At 39.6% G+C, this 19846-nt stretch overlaps 1 protein-coding gene across 6 annotated transcripts in view; it reads right to left on the reverse strand.

Annotated features, from left to right (window-relative positions):
- The window catches only part of AGFG1 (ArfGAP with FG repeats 1), a 35932-nt gene extending 16106 nt beyond the window's left edge, over positions 1-19826 (reverse strand). For 2 of the 6 annotated variants that reach the window (XM_050977808.1, XM_050977802.1), the window contains exons 1-3: positions 19541-19825; positions 10660-10753; positions 97-212 (exon numbers count right to left, since the gene is read on the reverse strand). In XM_050977808.1, the coding sequence (XP_050833765.1) occupies positions 97-212; positions 10660-10753; positions 19541-19707 (377 nt within the window). In that variant the 5' untranslated portion in view covers positions 19708-19825. Of the gene's footprint in view, positions 1-96; positions 213-10659; positions 10754-19536 lie in introns of all 6 variants that reach the window. The other 4 variants (XM_050977806.1, XM_050977804.1, XM_050977805.1 and 1 more) reach the window with 3 other exon arrangements.
- Between the last annotated feature and the right edge of the window lie 20 nt (positions 19827-19846).

Consider the following 19846-nt stretch of genomic DNA (forward strand, 5'->3'; position numbering starts at 1 on the left):
GATTCAAAGAAGGAAAGAACATTCAAAATGAGAGCAAAGAGTCCATCTTCACTTCTCATCACAGGGGCAATCTTTATAATAGTAAAGGTATCTTACCATCTTTTCTTTTCATATTTTTCCTGTAGAAATTCCTTTACTTTCTGTGGATCCCTGAAGTCTGGAATTGCTGATGATCTATCATCAAATAGGCCTAGCCAAATCTGTTTGCACACCTTAATAAAAAACCACAACAACACAGATTATTCAGAGAAAATACCTTGATTCAAAACTTTTTAAAGTTTACTATTGTTAAAACATTAAACCATCAAAGTGTGTGGCTGCATAATTTATATTCCGTTCTGAGCTGCTGTAACAACTGACTGGTGCACCATGTACTGGTCTAAATACCTAAAGTTGCTTGTCACAGCAGGGCAAGCAGATCCCAGCATCCAATTTCACCATTCAACACTCCTTTTATGAAGTATTTGTAGAATGTGCCCATGAAAAGCTAAGCACCTGATTTCTACTTGCAATCTTTAAGATTCTTCTCCTTCACCTAATTTTACACATTCCCTTACTGTACTTAAGGGCTTAAAACTGTTTCAACAGATTCCATATGCCTTAAGCCTCAAAGGTAGATTTTAAAGAATCCAAAGTTCAGTATTTATACTTTTAATTACTATTTGAGTACAAGAACTGTTTTTCCAAAGGCCTTTGTTACCATGATGCAGTTTCTACAATACCATATACATTTGAGTGATGGTATGAGATAAGGAGAAAAAATATTCTTGTTCCAATTTCATTTTCTAATTGTAGTTGTGAGTGAGCAAAAGTTTAACCACTTACAAAATTCTCAGCAGGTTCAAGATTTAATTCCTGAGCAAAACAAGAGGAAAGGTGTTCTCAAAACTAAAGAAGATGTAGGAGCTTCAACTTGAAATGTTTTAAGCCCTTCAGACTGTTCTGCAGGTAACCTGAATATGCACCCAAACAATAACACCAAACATTAGCTGCCCTCAAAAATCACAGTGCCCTTTTAGAACTGGTTTCTTCTAGAGAAGCAGAGTCAAAAAGGCTTTGTTTTTGTGATGCATACCTTTTCTTCCCACACCCTTTCTGAAATAGTCCTGACTATGCCTCCTACCTGACTACTACAAACATGCCCTCTATCCCTGCAAGTGTCAGGTTTTCAACATTGTTCCCAGTGACCTTCAGGCTCTAACAACCAAGAGCTGCAAAACTGATTGCTATGAAAGCTGGCAAATCAAGGTAGAAGCTGTGATACTCCCACTTCAGCATCTTCCCCAAACTACTTGGCAAACATGATAAATCTTATAGGTAATTTCAAAAATTAGAGACATTAGGCAGACATTCTAACTATGTATTTCATATTTGATGTTTCAGCTCTAAATAGTCCAATTGCATATTCAACACCTAATAGTCCTTATTACCAACATTATCATCATCTGCTGGATAGAGACAAACAACAACAGGAAACAGATCTAATGATCAAAAGATATTTTTAAATGAGTATTTATATAGCTAATTTAGAGCTAAGATCAGTAGTTACTACCTCAAACTCAGCAACTCTACATTCATTGTGCAACTGCACTCCACAACAGGGTCAAGTTCAACACATTGATTTGAGTTGTCAAAATTAAACAGTCACTTACAGTATAGTAATAGATAAAATGAAGCTTAATATATTTGTTTAATACATCTTCAAACAAAAATAGAAGACAAACTTAGTCAAAAAAGTCACAAGTCTGTTCTAAAGTAAAAGCTAATATCAAGAAATACTGTTTTAGTGGTATCAATCTTTCACTACTTTTTGGTGACAAAACATATAAAGTCAGAATATTTATGTGTGTAGCTTTAAACTTGCAGTGAATAGCCTGAAGTGAGCCAGCAGTAGTATTTCCATACTTAGATTTGAGAGTATAACTATACAAGCAGCAATCATATGATTGCTAGGAGGAAGAGAAGTCCTGCTTGTGGCTATTTACAGAATCTCTAGCAGCAGGAGTTGGTGGTGTTCAAATCTACACAGTCCCTTCCCAAGCCCAACTTCAATATTGGAAAGAACATCAGGAAATACTGAAGAAAAGAAAAATTGTGTTTAATTTCAGACAAGCAGAAAGACAAATGTTACAACAGCCCCTACTTGATTCTGCACCCAGCACTGTAACACCTGGGGCTCCACCATGATAATCAGTTTGCATCCAGCCTGAGATGTGCTGGCAAATGACAGAGGAGGGCCTCTTCTCCACCCATACCAGACCATCCAATTATTTCTCCTTCTCCTGCCATCCAAAACAAGTCAGATCAAAGAAACTTACCACAATTACCATGTCACTGCTACTGTTGAAACCTGGAGGAGATCAACTCACAGCAATAAACCACAACCCAGTTTGTCATGTTTCTCCCCTCCCAGTTTTTTGCTTCATCTTCCCCTCGAAGTGCCTAAGCATTTGGAGTAAGGGGGAAAGAAAACCAAGCAAAAAACCTTCAAAACAAACAAACAGAAACCCCCAACAACAAACAATCCAAACCAAAAAATCACCACAGCTCCCTGTCAATGTCTTCAGGCCATCATGACCACTATATGCAATTTCTGTGAGGACTCAGAAAACAAGGTGCTGAGTGACTTCAGATCATTACCAGCTACAGAGCCATAGTAGATACAATTCTATGAATATGCAAACAGGAACGGAGGAGGATTGTGCTGAACAAACACCTGTTAGTTTAAAATGATGCAAGCTTCTTAAAGGCATCGGCTCTTGCCATTGCACTGCAAATCTGCAAACCTTCAGAAAACAGCCTTCCAAAAGTGTTTCCTGGAGCAACTAATTCCTTCTAAATACCTAACCACAAAAGGAAGTAACAAGTGAAATATGCCTTAAGTCATTACTGTAATTAATTTAAACAAACTGCCAGGCACTCTGTGTTCTGTTGCTGGTAGCACAGAGAACAGTTTTACTAAATGGGCAACCAATTTTACTACCAGTTTTACTAATGGACATTCACTAAGCCAAAGAACCTACTTAGTCACACACACTTCAGCAGGACATTCTCACTGCTCCAGAATCTGACTGCAGGAGCTGTACAAACAGTGTAAAACATTTACCATAGCAAATGCAAATTATATTTCACCTAGGTTTCTCAACCTAAAGAGTTATCAGAGGAAGTACAATTTCTTAAAAGTTCTTAAAATGGACAAGTCTTAATCCAAAACCAGACACCCACAATAGATAAGAGTAGTTTGGATTAGTGGGAATGATGGAAAGAAACCATAAGACTTTAAGTGGGTGTACAACATGACTGGAATATGAAGGGTAAATCACATCCTCATAAGGGCATTTCAGACCATGCTTATGCCAAAAAAAGGCTGTTTTGTCTTCCTACTGCAGTTGGGCTTGATGATCTTAAAGATTTTTTCCAACCTACACAATTCTGACTTAAGTCCTTTAGAAAGCCGTATTTTATGAAACTTTAGAACCACACCAGAAACCATGGAAAGGCACATATTTCTGTCTTAAGCAGCACACAATGCTTTGAACATCAGCAGCCATTCCAAGCAGGCATTCAGAGCCCAATAAAAAGCTCGTTGTCTTCCCTTGTTTGCTGGTGACCTGTGTGCTCTGTCTAGCTATACTTCTGCTACCATCATCTGACTTGACAGGGATCCACAACACTGCATTGATTATGCTTCAAGTGAACCACAAAACAATTTTCAGCCATCTAAAAAAGCACAAATGGCAGAGAGCTGTGCAATACCACAGGATGAAATGAAAATTGAAAAATAAAATTTAAAGAACACTGTTGTCAGAGACAGAACTCACATCATGTAATTGTGTTATCTTGAAGTAGTTGTCTGTCCATAGTAATTTTAAAATAAGTCACCAACAGTCCTGAAACTTGTGCAAAGAAAGAAGTTTGCTGTGAGAAATTTTTATTTTTGCTTTATTTTTATTGATCAGGTCATCACATTTTTTGCTTCAAAGCTATTCAAAAGTTACTCTTGTGATAAATATCAGGGAAACTTATGCCATACAACTTGTTTATGGTGGGGGAAGATTACTCATCATTTATACCTTTGGTACCCTGATTACTCCCCACTAAATCACCATCTGAATTGGACAGATACCAAAAGATTCATTACAACAACAACAACAAAAAGCCAGTACAACTACAGAAAGACCAAACTGGCAACTTTAGTTGCCAACACCTTATCATAAGCTTCAGTGCTATGTTCTGTCTGGCCCAACAGCTGCCCAGGCAAGACACCTGAACAGCACAGTTACTCCCACAGTTACTCAGCACAGCTATCCACAGCATGTGCTGACTCTTGCAGGGCATTACTTGCAGGACATGGGAGCAGGGAGAAACTGCAAAAAGGCATTAAAGGAAATGTAAACCTGCACAAACCCAAGCCTTAAGCAAGCTGTTACTCTACTAAACACAGTTTTCTTCTTATTTAATACAAATTCACTATCTGAAAAAAAAAATCCATGGAAGTAATTGTTCTCAATTTTAGGTAATTTTGAGAAGGTATGTTTTGAGAAATTTGAATTTGATATCCCAAGGAGCATGTATTTCAAACCACCCCTCTAACAGCTCCATACATAAATCATACTTGCAGAGCTCATTCAGAAAGCGCTGCTGCTGAAGTTGTATGACACATCTTCGGCCTCATTTTAACAGAATTACTCATTCCTTTGCTTTTACAGATCATATATGAACCATCATCCCAACTGACCACACAATTACACAACGCTATTAAGGTATTGGGTCTAAAAATTCTATGGCTTTCTGAAATCCTTCTACATTGCACCATCTCCTTGGGAATACTCTGGTTCAGCCATTTAATATTAATATTGTTCTTTCTGCAACAGCAGCACCAATAAGCCTGTGCTCAAAAGCTCTGTTTATTCACTGAAAGCTTTGCTATACTCCTCCTTTGGATAACCACAGCTCTATCAAACAAAATTCTCTGCTTAGAGAAGAGCCTGACAAGCTGGAGCCAAGAGTAAACATTCAAGTTATGTGGAAGCCCCTAGAAACAGTGGAACATATCCAACAATCCATAATCATTGTCCACTGTCCCTGAAAAGTATAATTAGTCCATGTCCCACTGGTTCACCAACAGAGTAGGGGAAAAAAAAAGGAGAGCACTGAAGTCAGAATGACTAAGCATATGCAGCATTTGAAAGTTCACTTTTGTTGAAGGCTTGACAGAAGCAATACTTTGAAGTTTTGCCCCTACTACACTCTGGGGGCTGCAAAAATCAAGACAAAGCAAAGTTTTACCTTGTCAGGTAACAATATGTAGATATCAAGATTCAGCAGGTGTCTTCATGGAATGAAAAAGTTCATGAGAATCCCTTTACAACTGCTTTGACAAGGATAGTACCTGTCCTCTGCCAACAAGCTCCAGTCCTGCAAGGGATGTCATCAGACACCTGGCAACCAGATACTGGGACGCTCAGAATTAGATCAGCAAGTACAGCATGAAGTAAAGAGGGAAAGAGAATCACAACCAGCATCAACCTACTCACCCTGACCTAGATAAAAACCCAGGAGGTAACACGGCAGAAACTGTGAGTTTCTGTAACTTAAATATATCATTGAAAGGAGAAATTGGGCCAAGTGCATATTGTATGTTATAATAAAGCCTTTACCTTTATTTCTCTTCATACCTGTGGTTTACCTGAATCTGCACTCCACAGCCATTCCATCTGAGGGAGAGCTGTTTTTCCCAGAGTAATTATATTTACCATACATTATTTACATTTGTAGTCCTACACTTTGAGAAATTACCTTTGTTTTCAGCTTTGACAGAAAGTAACAAAGAACACATCCCATTCAGTGCACATCTGGCCCACCATGAAGTTAGTCAGAAAGGTTTCTGGTTAAAACCCAGCCTCCACTAACATTTCATGCTTTCAGGAGTTCCAAGGACGGGTCAAAGACTAAAAGGAAAATACGTGTACCTGTTTTTCCACAGAAGTTTAGCTTTTGTTTTGCTTCATATTTGTTTGCATATGTTATGGGGTTTTTGCCTGTGTGCTTTTAGAGCTGGGCAAGTAGGAAAGAACAGGCCTACTAAAAAACTGTTAATTAAGAAAAGAATCAGCACTATCCACTAAATTTTGCAGAAACACTGAGAATTTAAGACTTCAGTTATTTTTATTCCAGTGCTTTGTATTTCAACTACCAAATAAAGCTTTGCCATGTCATAACCATTTCACTGATAGAAATCTCCAGTGTGTGGGGAAAGGTGGATATAGGAGAGACAAAGGCCTTCTGCTTAGACAACATATTGAGCAACCACACTTCAGAAACTCCTGTTAGCACAGTTGTGCTAGTCAGAAACAAGAAAAATTCAGTCAGGCCAGCAAAGTTAAGTTCTTGCTCATTAAGCCTCCTGCTTCTGAATGTGGTAAAGGCAGCAAGGCAAGGAAAAGCTCTCAGAGGGCACATCCTTGTGTTGACAGAAGCTGTACTTCAACCTAGGAAAAAGCACACTACTTGACCTACAACACTTCTGGAGACCCAGACATACCGCTGCATAGGAAGATTACACATGTCAGTCCAGTTTAAAAAGCTCTAACAAGATAATACCTTTCAGGAGGCTGGTAAATGCCAAATTAGATTTCTTCTTCTCCCCACCCCTGCCAATAAAATATCCTCAGTTATGCTCCAAATATAATGCCAGCAGTGCAAAGAACTGCACATTATCACACAACAAAATTAAGTTCCAAAACATAACACCCTACAGGAAGAAAGATTTGGAAACAGTTTCTTTATGTAAGCAAGTTATAGTTTTGTTTAGTAATCCTGCACTTCTGATGTCAATATTATTCATTAATCTCTGTGGGTTAGAAGAATTTTATACTGCCAGAGTACTGATTTCAAAGGCAGTTTGGGTCCAGAAGTTATAGTGGTTTGATAAGCAGAGTGAAGCCAGTAAATCCAGCTAACAAAGACATTGTTCTACACACAATCAGCTCATGTATCTCTGTATCGTATTAGCAGAACCAGCAATGTACTCCAAGGACACCTGGCTGCCCAGCTTGTGCTGTCAGCACTCATCAGCTCCAGCTTAGGACTGCTCCTTTCACTCCAGGGTTTCCAGGCCACATTCCACAGTAAAGGAGATTCAAGAGAAGCATTCTTGCCTAGCCTAACACCAGCTCTGAATCAGGCTCAGACTGCTGCCAGTTCTGCAAGAGTGCAAGAAACAGGGACTTGCACAGGTGCTACTGAGAGTCAGGAAAATTGCCACCAAAATTCAGCACTATTAAAATAACTCCAAGAGCTGAGCATACCTTCAGGTATTCTACTCATTAGCTCAGGTAAACATGGTCTTTGCCCCAGAGTAACAGAGATTTTCTAAATCCAAGACCATCAAGATCTTTTTTTTCAACCACATGCATATTAGAATGGGTTATTTGGAAAGGTTATAAAATACCTGTCATCTTTCAAAAGGGTAGGAGAAAAATTAACTCTGTAACTGGTTTGCCTCATAATACTATTCTTTATCTTAGGAGAAAAGCTTCTGAATAAATATTCACAGTTATAATGGCAACAGGAGGTTAGCACCACCTCCACTTTCTTCAAGCAGAGAGTTCATTTCCTACTACCACTGCACAACTGAATCAGAGGCCGAATCAGCACTAGCATCATTTGAGGATGAGTATTCAAGCCAACACATCTCCATATCACTCTCTCCTCATTATTCCTAAGAAGAAAATGTGCAAATACCTCCACTGCTCTTCATGAAGACAGCAAGGAGACAAAAAACCCTACCCAGTGAGTCAAAACTGCCTTTATCCTTCAAAAGGATTTCAGAAGGCACTTGAGGAATGACAGCTGGAAGATGCCTCCATTCCTGCTACAGTGACCTAATCCCAACATAAGCAAAACTGGAGACTGGTCAGCTGTTTATACCTCCAGATGAGTAAGCAACACCAAAATATAGGTGTCTTCTAATACAGTATAAGGTTTAAAACTTTGTTTGACGCAGTAAAAACTCATTTAAAATAATTTTCAAGCTACCTGTGCCAGAAATTTCTTAGAATGTGTATAGACAAGGAAGAAGATGGTGTCTCACCTAAGCAAAAGCTGCTGTGAATAATCTCTCCCTGAAGCAGTTGCTTTGCAGAAGCCTTTCAGTAACTGAATGTTTCACCCATGTGTGCCACAAAGAGGGTCATTTACAACAACTGGGGAAAAGTTGGTATTTTAAATATTATTAAACATTTTAAGGTTTTTTCTTTGTTTGGTTCGGGTGGTTGGGTTTTTTTAGAGGACTTCAACCTCATACAATATACTGACCTTATAAATACCCTTTGAATGAGAGTGGAAAATTACTTCATTTAAGAACAACTCAGCACCTTAACTACTTTATCTCATGGAAGTTTCCTTGCTATTTTACTTTGTATTCAGAACAAGATCCCTATTGTACAACCATGACCTACTCATCTGGAAGCAAGAAAGGTTATCACAGAGGCCTTGGCCATGTTGGAGAAAGACTCAAACAAGAAAGTTGGAATGAAAGTATTTTAGAAGTTACAGAAAAATATAAGTTAAACATGATAGATTGCCAAAAATGTTGAGCTTTTTATATGTACCACTGTAAAATTGTTATAACCATTAATATTACAACATTGGACAAAAGTCCTATTTTAGGCAATTTCCTTTCTTCCAATAGATACAAGAGCCTCCTATGCTGAACAGTAAGCTAAAAAAAAAAGGATGAATTTCCTCTGTCCAATACATTATCTTATCTGCAGATAAGTATTCCAAAAGCAAAATGCCTATTTAACTACTGCAATATGAAGTACAAAGCCATGTTTAACTAGGTTTTAAACTTCTAACAGTCTTTAAAACAATAATCATTTCTATTCAATATTTGAGCACTCCTTAAATGTGCCATCAGCACCTACAGGTGTCTATTCAGTTCTACCAAAGAATTAAAGCAATAATCAACAACCTAAAACTAAACTCAGAAGGACATCCTCACTTAGGGGGCAGCTCATTTACATCACTGGAATCCTCTAATTAGAGTACTACAAGTGCAAAGACCTCTCCTTTTGAAACAGAGCAGCACTGCAGAGGTCTGTGATTTTTTTTTTATGTCAATGATAAACTATGTAACAACTAAATCATAATGATTAGCAGACTAGTCATGGCTATGAGAAGGACAACCACACTAATCAGTTGAGAAGGGATCACTTAAGGTTCCAGATCAGTGAAAACAAACTTGTAGCATTCTCTAGACATAGCAAGTTTAGTAAATGAAATTAAAACAAATACAGGGAGAGAGCTACAAACACATGTTTTTCTTTACACTTTGTGAAGCTTAAAGCAAAGCTGCAGTTTACAATCTAATCTTATGGAAAGAGCCTCCAACACACTCTATGTGAATCCAGAGATGATTCTTTATTAAATTTCCCTATGCAAAAAGTCATTAATACTGACTTATATATGCTCTATACATATACACACACATGCAACGCTCTACAGTTTTAAAAAGCCCAACCAACCTAAGCCATCAAGAGTATTTTATAAAGTCTGGGAGTGTTCGGGCCTTGTTCTAGCTCTGTCTAGAGGAATCAGTCACTAACAGTCATTTCAACAAATAACACATCTTTACCAGGGCAGAAAAAGAAATTACTACTTCTGTTTTCATTCTTCAACCTGACATTTATGAATGGACCAACTTTAAGAAAGTTAAGTATCAGCATTTTACTGAATGATGGGATTTATCCTCACAAAGCTTCACAAAAGCACACTAATAAAACACACACTAGCCTACAATCAGTAGTTCTACTAAACAGGGTATAGATGCAATCAATGTGAAGCAGAACCTTATCTAGTTTGAACAGAGGCAAAATCTGCCTCTAAAATCCTCAAGGCTACAGCATGTTATTAAAACAAACTTCACCCTCAAACTTAAGTCAGCAATAGCCACATCCAGGGCCTAACAGTTCCATGTATTCCCACAGAGTCAATCCAACATTTACCTCAGATTTTTTTCTTCTATTAAAAGGAACAAAAAGTCAGTATGCTAGAACTCTTCAAAGCTGCCACTAGGTAACAATTTCTCCCTTTCCTTCCTCTGTCCAAGAACATTCAATATGGATATACTTTAACACACATATGTAAGTATATGGATATGCTTTTATTAAGCATACTTATTATTAATTATAAATTAATTATTTATTATTATTTTATTAATAATTAAAACTACTAGAAGACTTTCTGACACCAAGTGTGAAGAAATACAGCTACAAGCTGTACTTTTGCATTTATTTTTGGCGCAGTACACTCTTTCAGGAAATACTGCTGTGGTCAGTTTCAAGTTCTGAGCTTATAGGAACAAAAAAAGGTGGCTGCATATTGCCTTATGCAAAATCAAAAGAAAACCCAATTCAGAAATACTGATCATGTGAATCTGGATTGTCTGGGTTGGGCAATAACATTAAGATGATCAGCTACCCAATGAAACAAGCTCTTCAAAAGCCTCATTTCAAATGATGTTGGCTTCAAAAGACTTCTTTTGCAAAAAAAAAAAAAAAAAAAAAAACAAAAAACCCTTAGTTTTCTTGAAGTAGTGTTTTCAACTTTAATACTAAAGTGCCAAACCCACTTTATTTTCCAAATAATACTTACTTCATTTCCATGTTTCTGCAGAAACTCTATTTCCTGTTGTGTGAACGTAGTCATTGAAATCGACTTCACTCTGTGGGGTGGATTCAAGCCCCGCCTGAAAGAAGAAAGAGGTGTTCAGCATTTGGGAAATTTGTCATCATACAATCACACTTAACACTACAGCTAGACATTTTAAAATCAGGAGCCATCTCTGTAAAGCACACTCATTCTTGGTACTGCCATACAACTTAAGGCTGTGTAAGCTCAAGTAACACACAGTATACAAAGCTGAATAACAGAACTTCAGGGGAGACCAATACTCACAACTGCTCACACAAAGTCACTCAGGCACCTTCTATGCCAATTCAGGAAAACAAAATTAGACTTTTTTAAAAATCCTAATCTGCTTCACCCTTGCCTCTACCTTTTGTCTCTCACTCTTGGGTTTCTTGGTAGTAGTTTCCTTTTCCTCCAACTCTTTCCACACTTTGATCTCTTCTCACAACTTCTACACAGTAACTAGATTTCTTCAAGCTAAACTGCCCAGCTCAGTATTTTTCTCTTGCTTTAACCTACATTTCCTGTTTCCTCACAGCATCTTTTTACAGTTTACTTTTTGCCCCTGAACTCACTCCTCTTCCTGAACACTACAGAACTAACCACAACAAAAGCAAAAAGACACTGGTTTTAGCATGCTCTCACATGAGAGATACCATTGCTAATGCCACAGCTCCAAATGTGAGCAGCTCTGCCTGAAGCCCAGATTGGCACCACTCTCACATCCATGCCAGGCTCCTGCAGCAGAGCCAGCAGAACACCAGGCATCTGTACTGCTACAGCCTGACACTGTCAAACCCAGCCTGCAAGCACAGAGAGAAAACATGCTGAGCAACAGCAGCAGGGTAAAAAAAAAAGCTTGCTTTCTTTTCCAACTCCTCCTTTAAATACATGCTAGCTACTGCTTTTGCCCACAACTGCTTCCCATCAAACCCAAGCTGTGCTTTGCCTAGTGGATGCAAGAACATCCCATCCCACACTGGAGACACTCACCCAGGCAATACCAGGGGCCAGTTTAACACTCAGGTTAATCAGGCCTGGATTTCTGAAATACCATCTCAAAAAACAATTCACATACATTGACCATGAGACACCAAAGCACACAAACAGCTTTCCAGGGATGCAATATGGGCCTAAAAAATCGCTAAGAAAATCAATTGTATTGCTTGTATTTGTCCCTACACTTTTAATTCTAAATTTGGTTCAGATTGCTTTTAAGAAAAATGAAAACAAAACAAAACAACACTGACATCTAATTTAGGATAGCCAGTAGATGTCTTTAAACTCTGTGATTACCTCAAGAACATTAGCTATAAATTAAATTGTTATCCATCAGAACAGCCTATGAAAAAAATCTGACATTCCTAATATTAACATTAAATTCAACTTTGGCGGAAAAACTTTAGCACTTCAAGTTCTCCAAGTAAGTCTAATGGGAAAAATACTGTTGTGCTTTTAGCTTGAAAATTCACCTTCACACCTAAACTCAAGTGTACCTCTAAGACAATTCTGATCCTGCATTAAAGAACTCCACATTTTTAATCAGAAGTTGAATATGGGTTAGAACACTAAGCAGTAACATTTTAGCCCAAGTTTCATGAGAAAACAAATTGGAGATAATCACTGTTTGAAACACTTGGATAAACAATTGATTGTATTTTGCTAAGAACTGCAGTCTTTTGAATACCTTAAAAGAGAAGTCATTTAAAAACCTACAGGCATATGAAAATTTGTTTTACAGAATACCATTTGCTTCAGCAAACTTTTGAAATCGGAGCAACTGACATTAGACTCCACAGTTCAGAACCTTGACAAGGTAGAAGTTTCACTGAAGTTGGTGAGAGAGGTTTTATGATACTTGATTAAACTATCTTGTCTCAAAATATTTAAATTTCTTGGTAAATTAAAGTTACTAATTTAACATCTTTCATCTAGCTGTATCATCTACATCACAAATAAATTACATTTATTAAAATACTACAATATTATCTGAGTTATTTTAAAAGTCAGTCCTTCTTTTAAGATGATGTAATTTTAAAGAAACTGTAGGAGTTCTATGCAGTTAAAATTCATTGTTTCAGAGCTGGTGCTAGGATTAGGTTTTGCTTATTTTTGGCTTTTAAAAGAAACACTTCAGTCTGTGAATGCAAGTAATTACATTTCACTAAATGGCACTTGTAGCATCACATATTGAGTGACAGCATAGAAACAAAGTTGGCATCCACTTGGCACTTCACACAGATCTATCTGCTCCATCAAATGTTATATGACAATTACTGTCCCTTGCTTTTACAGTAAGTATAAAAGCAGTTCTGTCTGCCTTAGTTTGTTCAATTTACTCTCCTCCTAGTAATTACAATAGCAGCACAGTTAGGTAGTTGTAAACTATTTAATGGCTATTTAAAAGCCAGAGCTATTCATTAACACATTGACATGTTTCTCAGCACAGGCAGTATATCTCAACTTTCCCACTAGCTCCTGCTGGAAATTCCTTTTTGCAGTAAGTACAGTTGAAGTGCTCTGTTGTACCTGTGTTTGCAATTTCAAGGCACTGCAGAAGTTCTCGAAGACTTACCTACTCTACACTGATCTACCAGGGCTCTTCAGAGCATTTACAGTAGCAAACACTGACATCTTCAGTATCTTCAGCTCTATTAAGCAGCAATATTAAATGTGGTTGAGGCCTAGATAAGATGTTAAATCTCACCAGAGACTTCCTCCATGCCTCTCTCTCCAGTGAAGAGTTCAGGCATATAAGGTTTCATGGTATACACACTATATTCACATGGGATAAGAGGAATTCACATTTTCTCTTATACCATCCTGCTAAAAGAAGGAAGACATCCCCCCTAAAGATTAGATCACCACACAGAGGTGTCAGATGTCTGGCAGGATGAAAGACAGCATGGAACCACGTCAGCGGTCCAGGTAATATTGGACATTCTGAACAAAACTTTAACAGCCATAATCTGAAGTCAACTATAAAGCTGCAATACTGTACATTCAAGTATATATGTCCATTGAATATGGCAAAGGATGCAGGGAATCTATGTAAAGCTTCCTCTAATGCTAAAACAGCCTAAGAAGTCAACCCAAAAGAAGGAATTCCAGACACAAAGCTGCACACAAACACAGCCCAAGCATTATCTTCCTTAGATAAATTACTTTGATTCTACCATTAGAACAACAAACTATTTTTTTATGATTGCTAACTAACAACCATTAATGGCCTGGAATTTCCCTAAAACAGAGCAGTTGTGCAATTTTTGAAACAAGATTCAGGGGCCAACCCTTCCTTACCTTACAGAGACTATTTAATGACCCAAATGATTCACAAACACCTTATGTACATATGGGGGAAGCTTACTGGTAGACAGCCAAGTACAATTACCCCTTGAGGAACTAACAAATCTCCTTTTTCATAGGAAAAATGTTTCTTTCCTTGTATTTGACAAGTGTTTCACACAATTCTAATGCTTTACAGTACTCCCTATTTAACAGGGGACGAATGGATTACAGTCCCTTAGTGCAAATTATCCATGCCTAAATTTAAATTGACCCTGAACTAGTATTTGCAACCTGCCCCTGTGCAGCAGTACCAGTTACTCCCTTCCCTACAACAGAGCTCCTGGGGAAGGCAGCAACCAAACGCCACCTCAGCACTTACACCAGACTGCAGCTCTCTCCTCCCAAGAGGCCCTGGGGAAGGATGACAGAGTAAGACAATTCTGCCATCTGCACTTATCCAGCACACCAGAGCTAGAACATCCCACACAGAGATCCCACTCATCACTGCCAACTTCTTCACGCTCAGCAATGATTACTTCTGTGGAAGAGCACTATGACCAGAGATTCCAGCCCGGAGAGTCTCCTCCACTGACCCTCACTGAGTCACAGCTCAGCGTAGGGGCAGCTTCAGAGAACATGAGATCTCTGTTCTCCAGAGGGCATTGTTAAACTGGCGCTCTCACAAACAAAGGAAGCTTTAAGGCCACTGACACAGGATTCTGCAGTCTGGCAGTTGAAACATTAAACATTCAAAACACAGTCAACAAGCAGTGGATATTTGTTTCTAACATAATTTAGCGGCAAATTATAGTTGAACTTGTGATTGTTGGCAGAGCAGCCGACTGCAAAGGCTAGGGCTGGGAGGGGAGAAAAATGTGAAGAGTGAGCTCTGGCAGAACAGAGGGTCCCTTTCGCGGGAGGAATGGTGGGCAGACGGCTACTCAACACTGCTCATGTCCCCTGGATCAGATTTTAACACCAACTCGAACCTAAGCCAGCAAAATCTGATCCCCTAAAATGCAGGAAGGTGAGGCAAGTCAAATACCGAGCCATCACAAAGCACCCCACACACCCAGATGTCCAGAAAACAAGCACCAGAAAACCCAGTGCAACAGCATTCATGATTATTTCTGTGCTACTCTAATTAGCAAAAAGGAATATAAGCAGCACTGGCCATTCCTGATACTTGTAGACCTCCCTGGAGACCCTCCACCATCTCACAAGCTCATTTATTTTTAATAGTAGACGACTCATCCACACATTTTGAAGCAGAGTTAAGGTTAATTTAGGTTTTTTCTTAAAAAATAACCAAACATTCTTTCTGAACTGCACAGTGTTCAGTGTGGTAAAGACACATTTCCTTTGCTCTCCTGCCTTGCAACTGAAAACAAGAAATATAGTAACACAGAAAATATCCTTAAAAAAAATATATATATACACATACACAGAGACCCAGAACACATGGAGTCATTTTCCAAACATGCTACAAAGGAAAAAAAGGACTGAAAAGTCATGCTCACTCAATCACCTTCACTCTAGTACTGTTTATTTAGACTTCTAAAATTTCTGCTAAACTTATTCTAGGGAAAGAACAATAACTTATCACCACTGTACAGAGACGTTATCATTTGTTACTATTCTATCAGCCAAATACTTCCATCTGGCCGATACACAATCCCCTACCCATGAAAATTTTAAATTTAAAATTTCAACTAGGAGCATTACAAGCAGCCAGAAGAAGGCCAACAGTTGTAAAAAATTAGCATAAAAGGGCTTTAGCATTTCTCAAAGTACCTATTATTCTCTAAACATTCCTTGTTGCTGAACAAGGGACTTCCAAAATAAGTTGGGAGGGAGTTAAGAGGCCAGTGAGAGAAAGGATAGGAGTACCTTAATTATCACATCAGCAGACACAAAAATGAGTCAAGACTAAATTAAAAAAAATATATAATACAAAACATGTGCAAGCAGACTGTTAAATAGGGATATTTTCCGTTGGTGAACTGAAAAACATGTTCTTTTTATCAAAGTTGGGAGCAGGCTGACTGCAAGTGCTACAGAAGTACTTGAAAGCAGAGAGGCGCGCACAGCTGAGATACAAGGCAGAGAGGCATTTGATAAGACAAAGGGAAGGATGTCACTGTCAGCAGGCCACATGGGAGCATCCAGGAAAACAATAGTCATAGCTACCAACACAATCCTTTGAATCAAAGGACTTCTGTCAAACCAAAATAATCTCCCTGCCAACATTTCCCAAGATGCAGGTTTGCTGTAATAAAGAGAAATCTTCCCGTGGTGTATGACTGTAATCTTGACCTGAGCACACTGATCCTCCAGAGCACCTCCTCCCGCTCTCAGAGCAGAAATTGTGTATCATTCCAGATATCCTAGATTCTTGTACAACACCAAAAACTTGAGTTACCTTGTGTGAAGCCAGCACACTTTTTTTTCCCACATGAAGAATTTAAACACAGGGGACAAGCGGAACTATTTTAAGAGGAAGCAAATTCACACCACTGTGCATGAACGTTCTCCTACATGCACCACTTTGCACAGCAAAACTTCTACTCTGGTAAGCCTGATCTGACCCAATCACTTAAACCCCAGGTATTATGGGAAAAACCTCCTGTCATCCACACTTCTGACTTGACAAGCTTCACCTTCAACATTAAGTCAGAAAGAGATCTTTTTAGCAAAGCCACTAGTTCTGTCACTGTTTTTAGCAGCATATGAAAAAGCTAGACATACTATTTTGGGTAAAAGTAGAAGGAATAGTAGGTTTTAAAAGCTAAATCTAGTAATACATTAGCATCTTTTGATACTCATGAAATACTTTAAGGAAATTCAGGATAGACCCAGAATTAAGATTTTTGGATGTGACTAGATGGCCCTTGCCAGGACAATGAACAAACACTTCAGAAAACTAGTAAAAAGTTATACTGCAGTTTTAAAGAGCTTAGAGTTAACCGTATCTAGAATAACATGCTTAATTAAGATGATACTGATGTTAGCTATCACTTTTAGTTGAGAAATCTTTCTGAAGGAGACTTTTTAATCTACTAGTACTTTAATCTTGCACTGAGCACTTCATACTTGAAAAAAACTGGTCTACTTGACTTCAAGAATACTTCCTGTACCGGATTAGAAAAAAATAATTAAAACAAGAAGCAATGCAAGTAATTCACATAGCATATAAACAAGATAAAGTACTAAGATTATTAAAACCTTACAGTAAAGCAAGTACTATGAGGCAGAACACAAACAGCTATTAAGAACAACAAATGCAGCAGTACTTTTATATTTGCCATTATGTTGTTTGTTCCCAAGTCGTTTCCCTACACCATGAAATTCTACAGTGAAAAGCATTAAGAAATAACCAAGTTGTTTGAAGAACTGTTCTGATGGAAGTGTTAAAAATAAGTTTCTAGTTCTGAAACAGACATGACCTACACCAAGTCTCATCACTAACAAATAAACATGCCACTGGCTAGGTCATAAGGTGTTAACCAATACATATGATCCTGCACACACAACTTACAGAGGTTCTTCCAAGTTGACATGAAAGAATAAGTCCAAATTTATTTTAGAGGGAAACTAAGTTCTCTTAATAGTCATTTAGTCCAGCTGTAAGTGTAGGTGTTACTAGCTGTAAGAGCCAAACACGTAGTTTGTAGCTGCTTTTTTGCAGTAAGACAAAAACACTGCATATTTAGAATGAAAAAAACCATTTGTGTTTTAATGGAATACCAATACATTAACCATGTTTTTGCAGATAGTCTTCCTCCTTTAAGCATGGTATCATCCAAATGATGGCCAACACCAAGTGGCAGCTGTCCCGTGCTTACTAGTTGTTTCACTGCCTGTACATGCTTTTGGTGGCTGTAAATTGGACTATGTTAGTAGACCCTACCTCCCAGTCAACAGATAAAAGGAACAGACTCTTCTGAATCTCAGCAGCACTCACAATATACTTTTCTATTAAGGTTAAGAAGCCTGAAAAATAAAGACAAACACTCTCATGGTACAGCTTTACCACACTTTCAGTTTAACCCCGTAAGAACATGTGCAACCATTAAATAAACTCAGTGCAGTAGCTTAAAATAGTTTCACATGCCAGCACAAATAACAGTTTGCTAAGAGAGCAAACAATAGCCAGAGCTGGCTGATTGAGTGGCATGTTTGTGTGAAAACCTAGAGTCTCTTTTCAATTTCACAACATAAATGTATTTTCTGTTTTTGCATCAAGTCTGTTCAGAAGCCTACATGAAGTAGAAGAACTCCAAGTCTAATTAGCTGTCTATTAGTATAAAAGGCAGTTTGTTCCATGTAAATTCAGCAAAGAACTAATATATTTACTTTGCATTTCAACATAATTACCAACTTTGTTCTAAAACACAAGACCCTACTTGGAAGGGATGTTTGGGGTAGTAAGGGGACAGAAATTAGTTCAAGCTCCTAAATGCCTTTTAGAAACACCAATCTGTATCCTCTGACATACTATTTATTACTTTGGTTACTCTGGTTTTACTCCATTCCACTAGCACAATGCTACAGAATCATATAAAAGCAAACAGATATAGCTAAGGAAACAGCAGCACTGAAGACAGTGGGGTCTTTCTCCCAAATTATGAATATGTGACTGAAATTCACAACTGACTGACCTCAACTCTTAGTTTCATACACACTATCTCTGGGAAGGATGGGTGGAAAAGGGAGGAGTAGTATGAAGGCCCATACAGGAATGAGGAACAGGAAAAATGCAATCACTTTATCAGAGCCAATCCCTTTCCCAGGTTTATATATATAGTTCGTAGGAAATAGTCGATGTAAAGTCAAAAAATCCCAAACAGCTTCTACTTTTCTTATCAAATCTCTTAAACCATTGGGCCTGGAGTTTATAGACTGAGACAGAGCTTAAAGGGTTGTCTTACAAACTACCACCAAGCAGAACTCGTTGCGCATAAAGCCATGCTGGTGGTTTAACTTAACGTTTAAGTACTATCTGCAAACGCATTCACGACAGGGTTAGTATCCCCGCACCTTCAAGGCTATCATGACAGTGAACTGCTAAGCCACATGCCCCTTCCCCTTCCACAAGTATTGCCGCACACTTGCTTAATTAACCACCCCTCCGACACTTCCGTGGGGTGGTGGTGCTCCGGCTGCCCGTGCGCGCTCCCCCTACGTGCCGGAGAAGCCTCCCCAGGATCATCTCCGGGCCGCGGGGCTGCCGTGCGCCCCAGCGCCGCACACCCTGCCAGCGGCGGCCACCTCCGCACCGGGGGCTCCGACGGGGATTTCCAGCGAACGCGCCCGAGAAAGCCTCCCGACGGCCTCCCTCCCTCCCCCGGGAGAGCCCCCTGCCCGCTGCCCTCCGACGAGGCCAAGCCGGGAACAGGAAGGGCGAGCGCAGGGGGAGCGGCGACGCCGCGAGACCCGCGGCGGGGCTGCACCGCACGTCCGCCGCCGCCCTGCGGACGCGTGCCCCAGCGGCCGGGGGCGGAGGTCACCGCTGCCGGGGGGATGGAGCCGGCGGTCCCCTCCCGCACTCACTCACAGGATGCCGGAGCAGGAGGTGCACACGAAGCTGCCCACGGTCATGTCGGTGTAGGTGGGGCCCCGCTGGTCGCAGTCGAAGCACTTGCGGTTGGGCGGGAGGCTGCTCATCTCCCGCAGCAGCTTCAGGTGCTTCTCCTCCTGCTTCCGCTTGGCGCTCGCGGCCATGGTCCCGCCGGCGAGGGACGGCCCGGCACGGCGCCGGGCCCCGCTCACACCCCGGCGGCGGCGGCGCTCCGGGGCTCGGCCGGCGGGAGAGGGGCCGGGCGGGCGGGGGGGTGAGGGGAAGACAGGGGAGGAAGGGGCG

Source organism: Serinus canaria, chromosome 9 (assembly GCF_022539315.1).
Source record: "Serinus canaria isolate serCan28SL12 chromosome 9, serCan2020, whole genome shotgun sequence".
NCBI lineage: Eukaryota > Metazoa > Chordata > Aves > Passeriformes > Fringillidae > Serinus > Serinus canaria.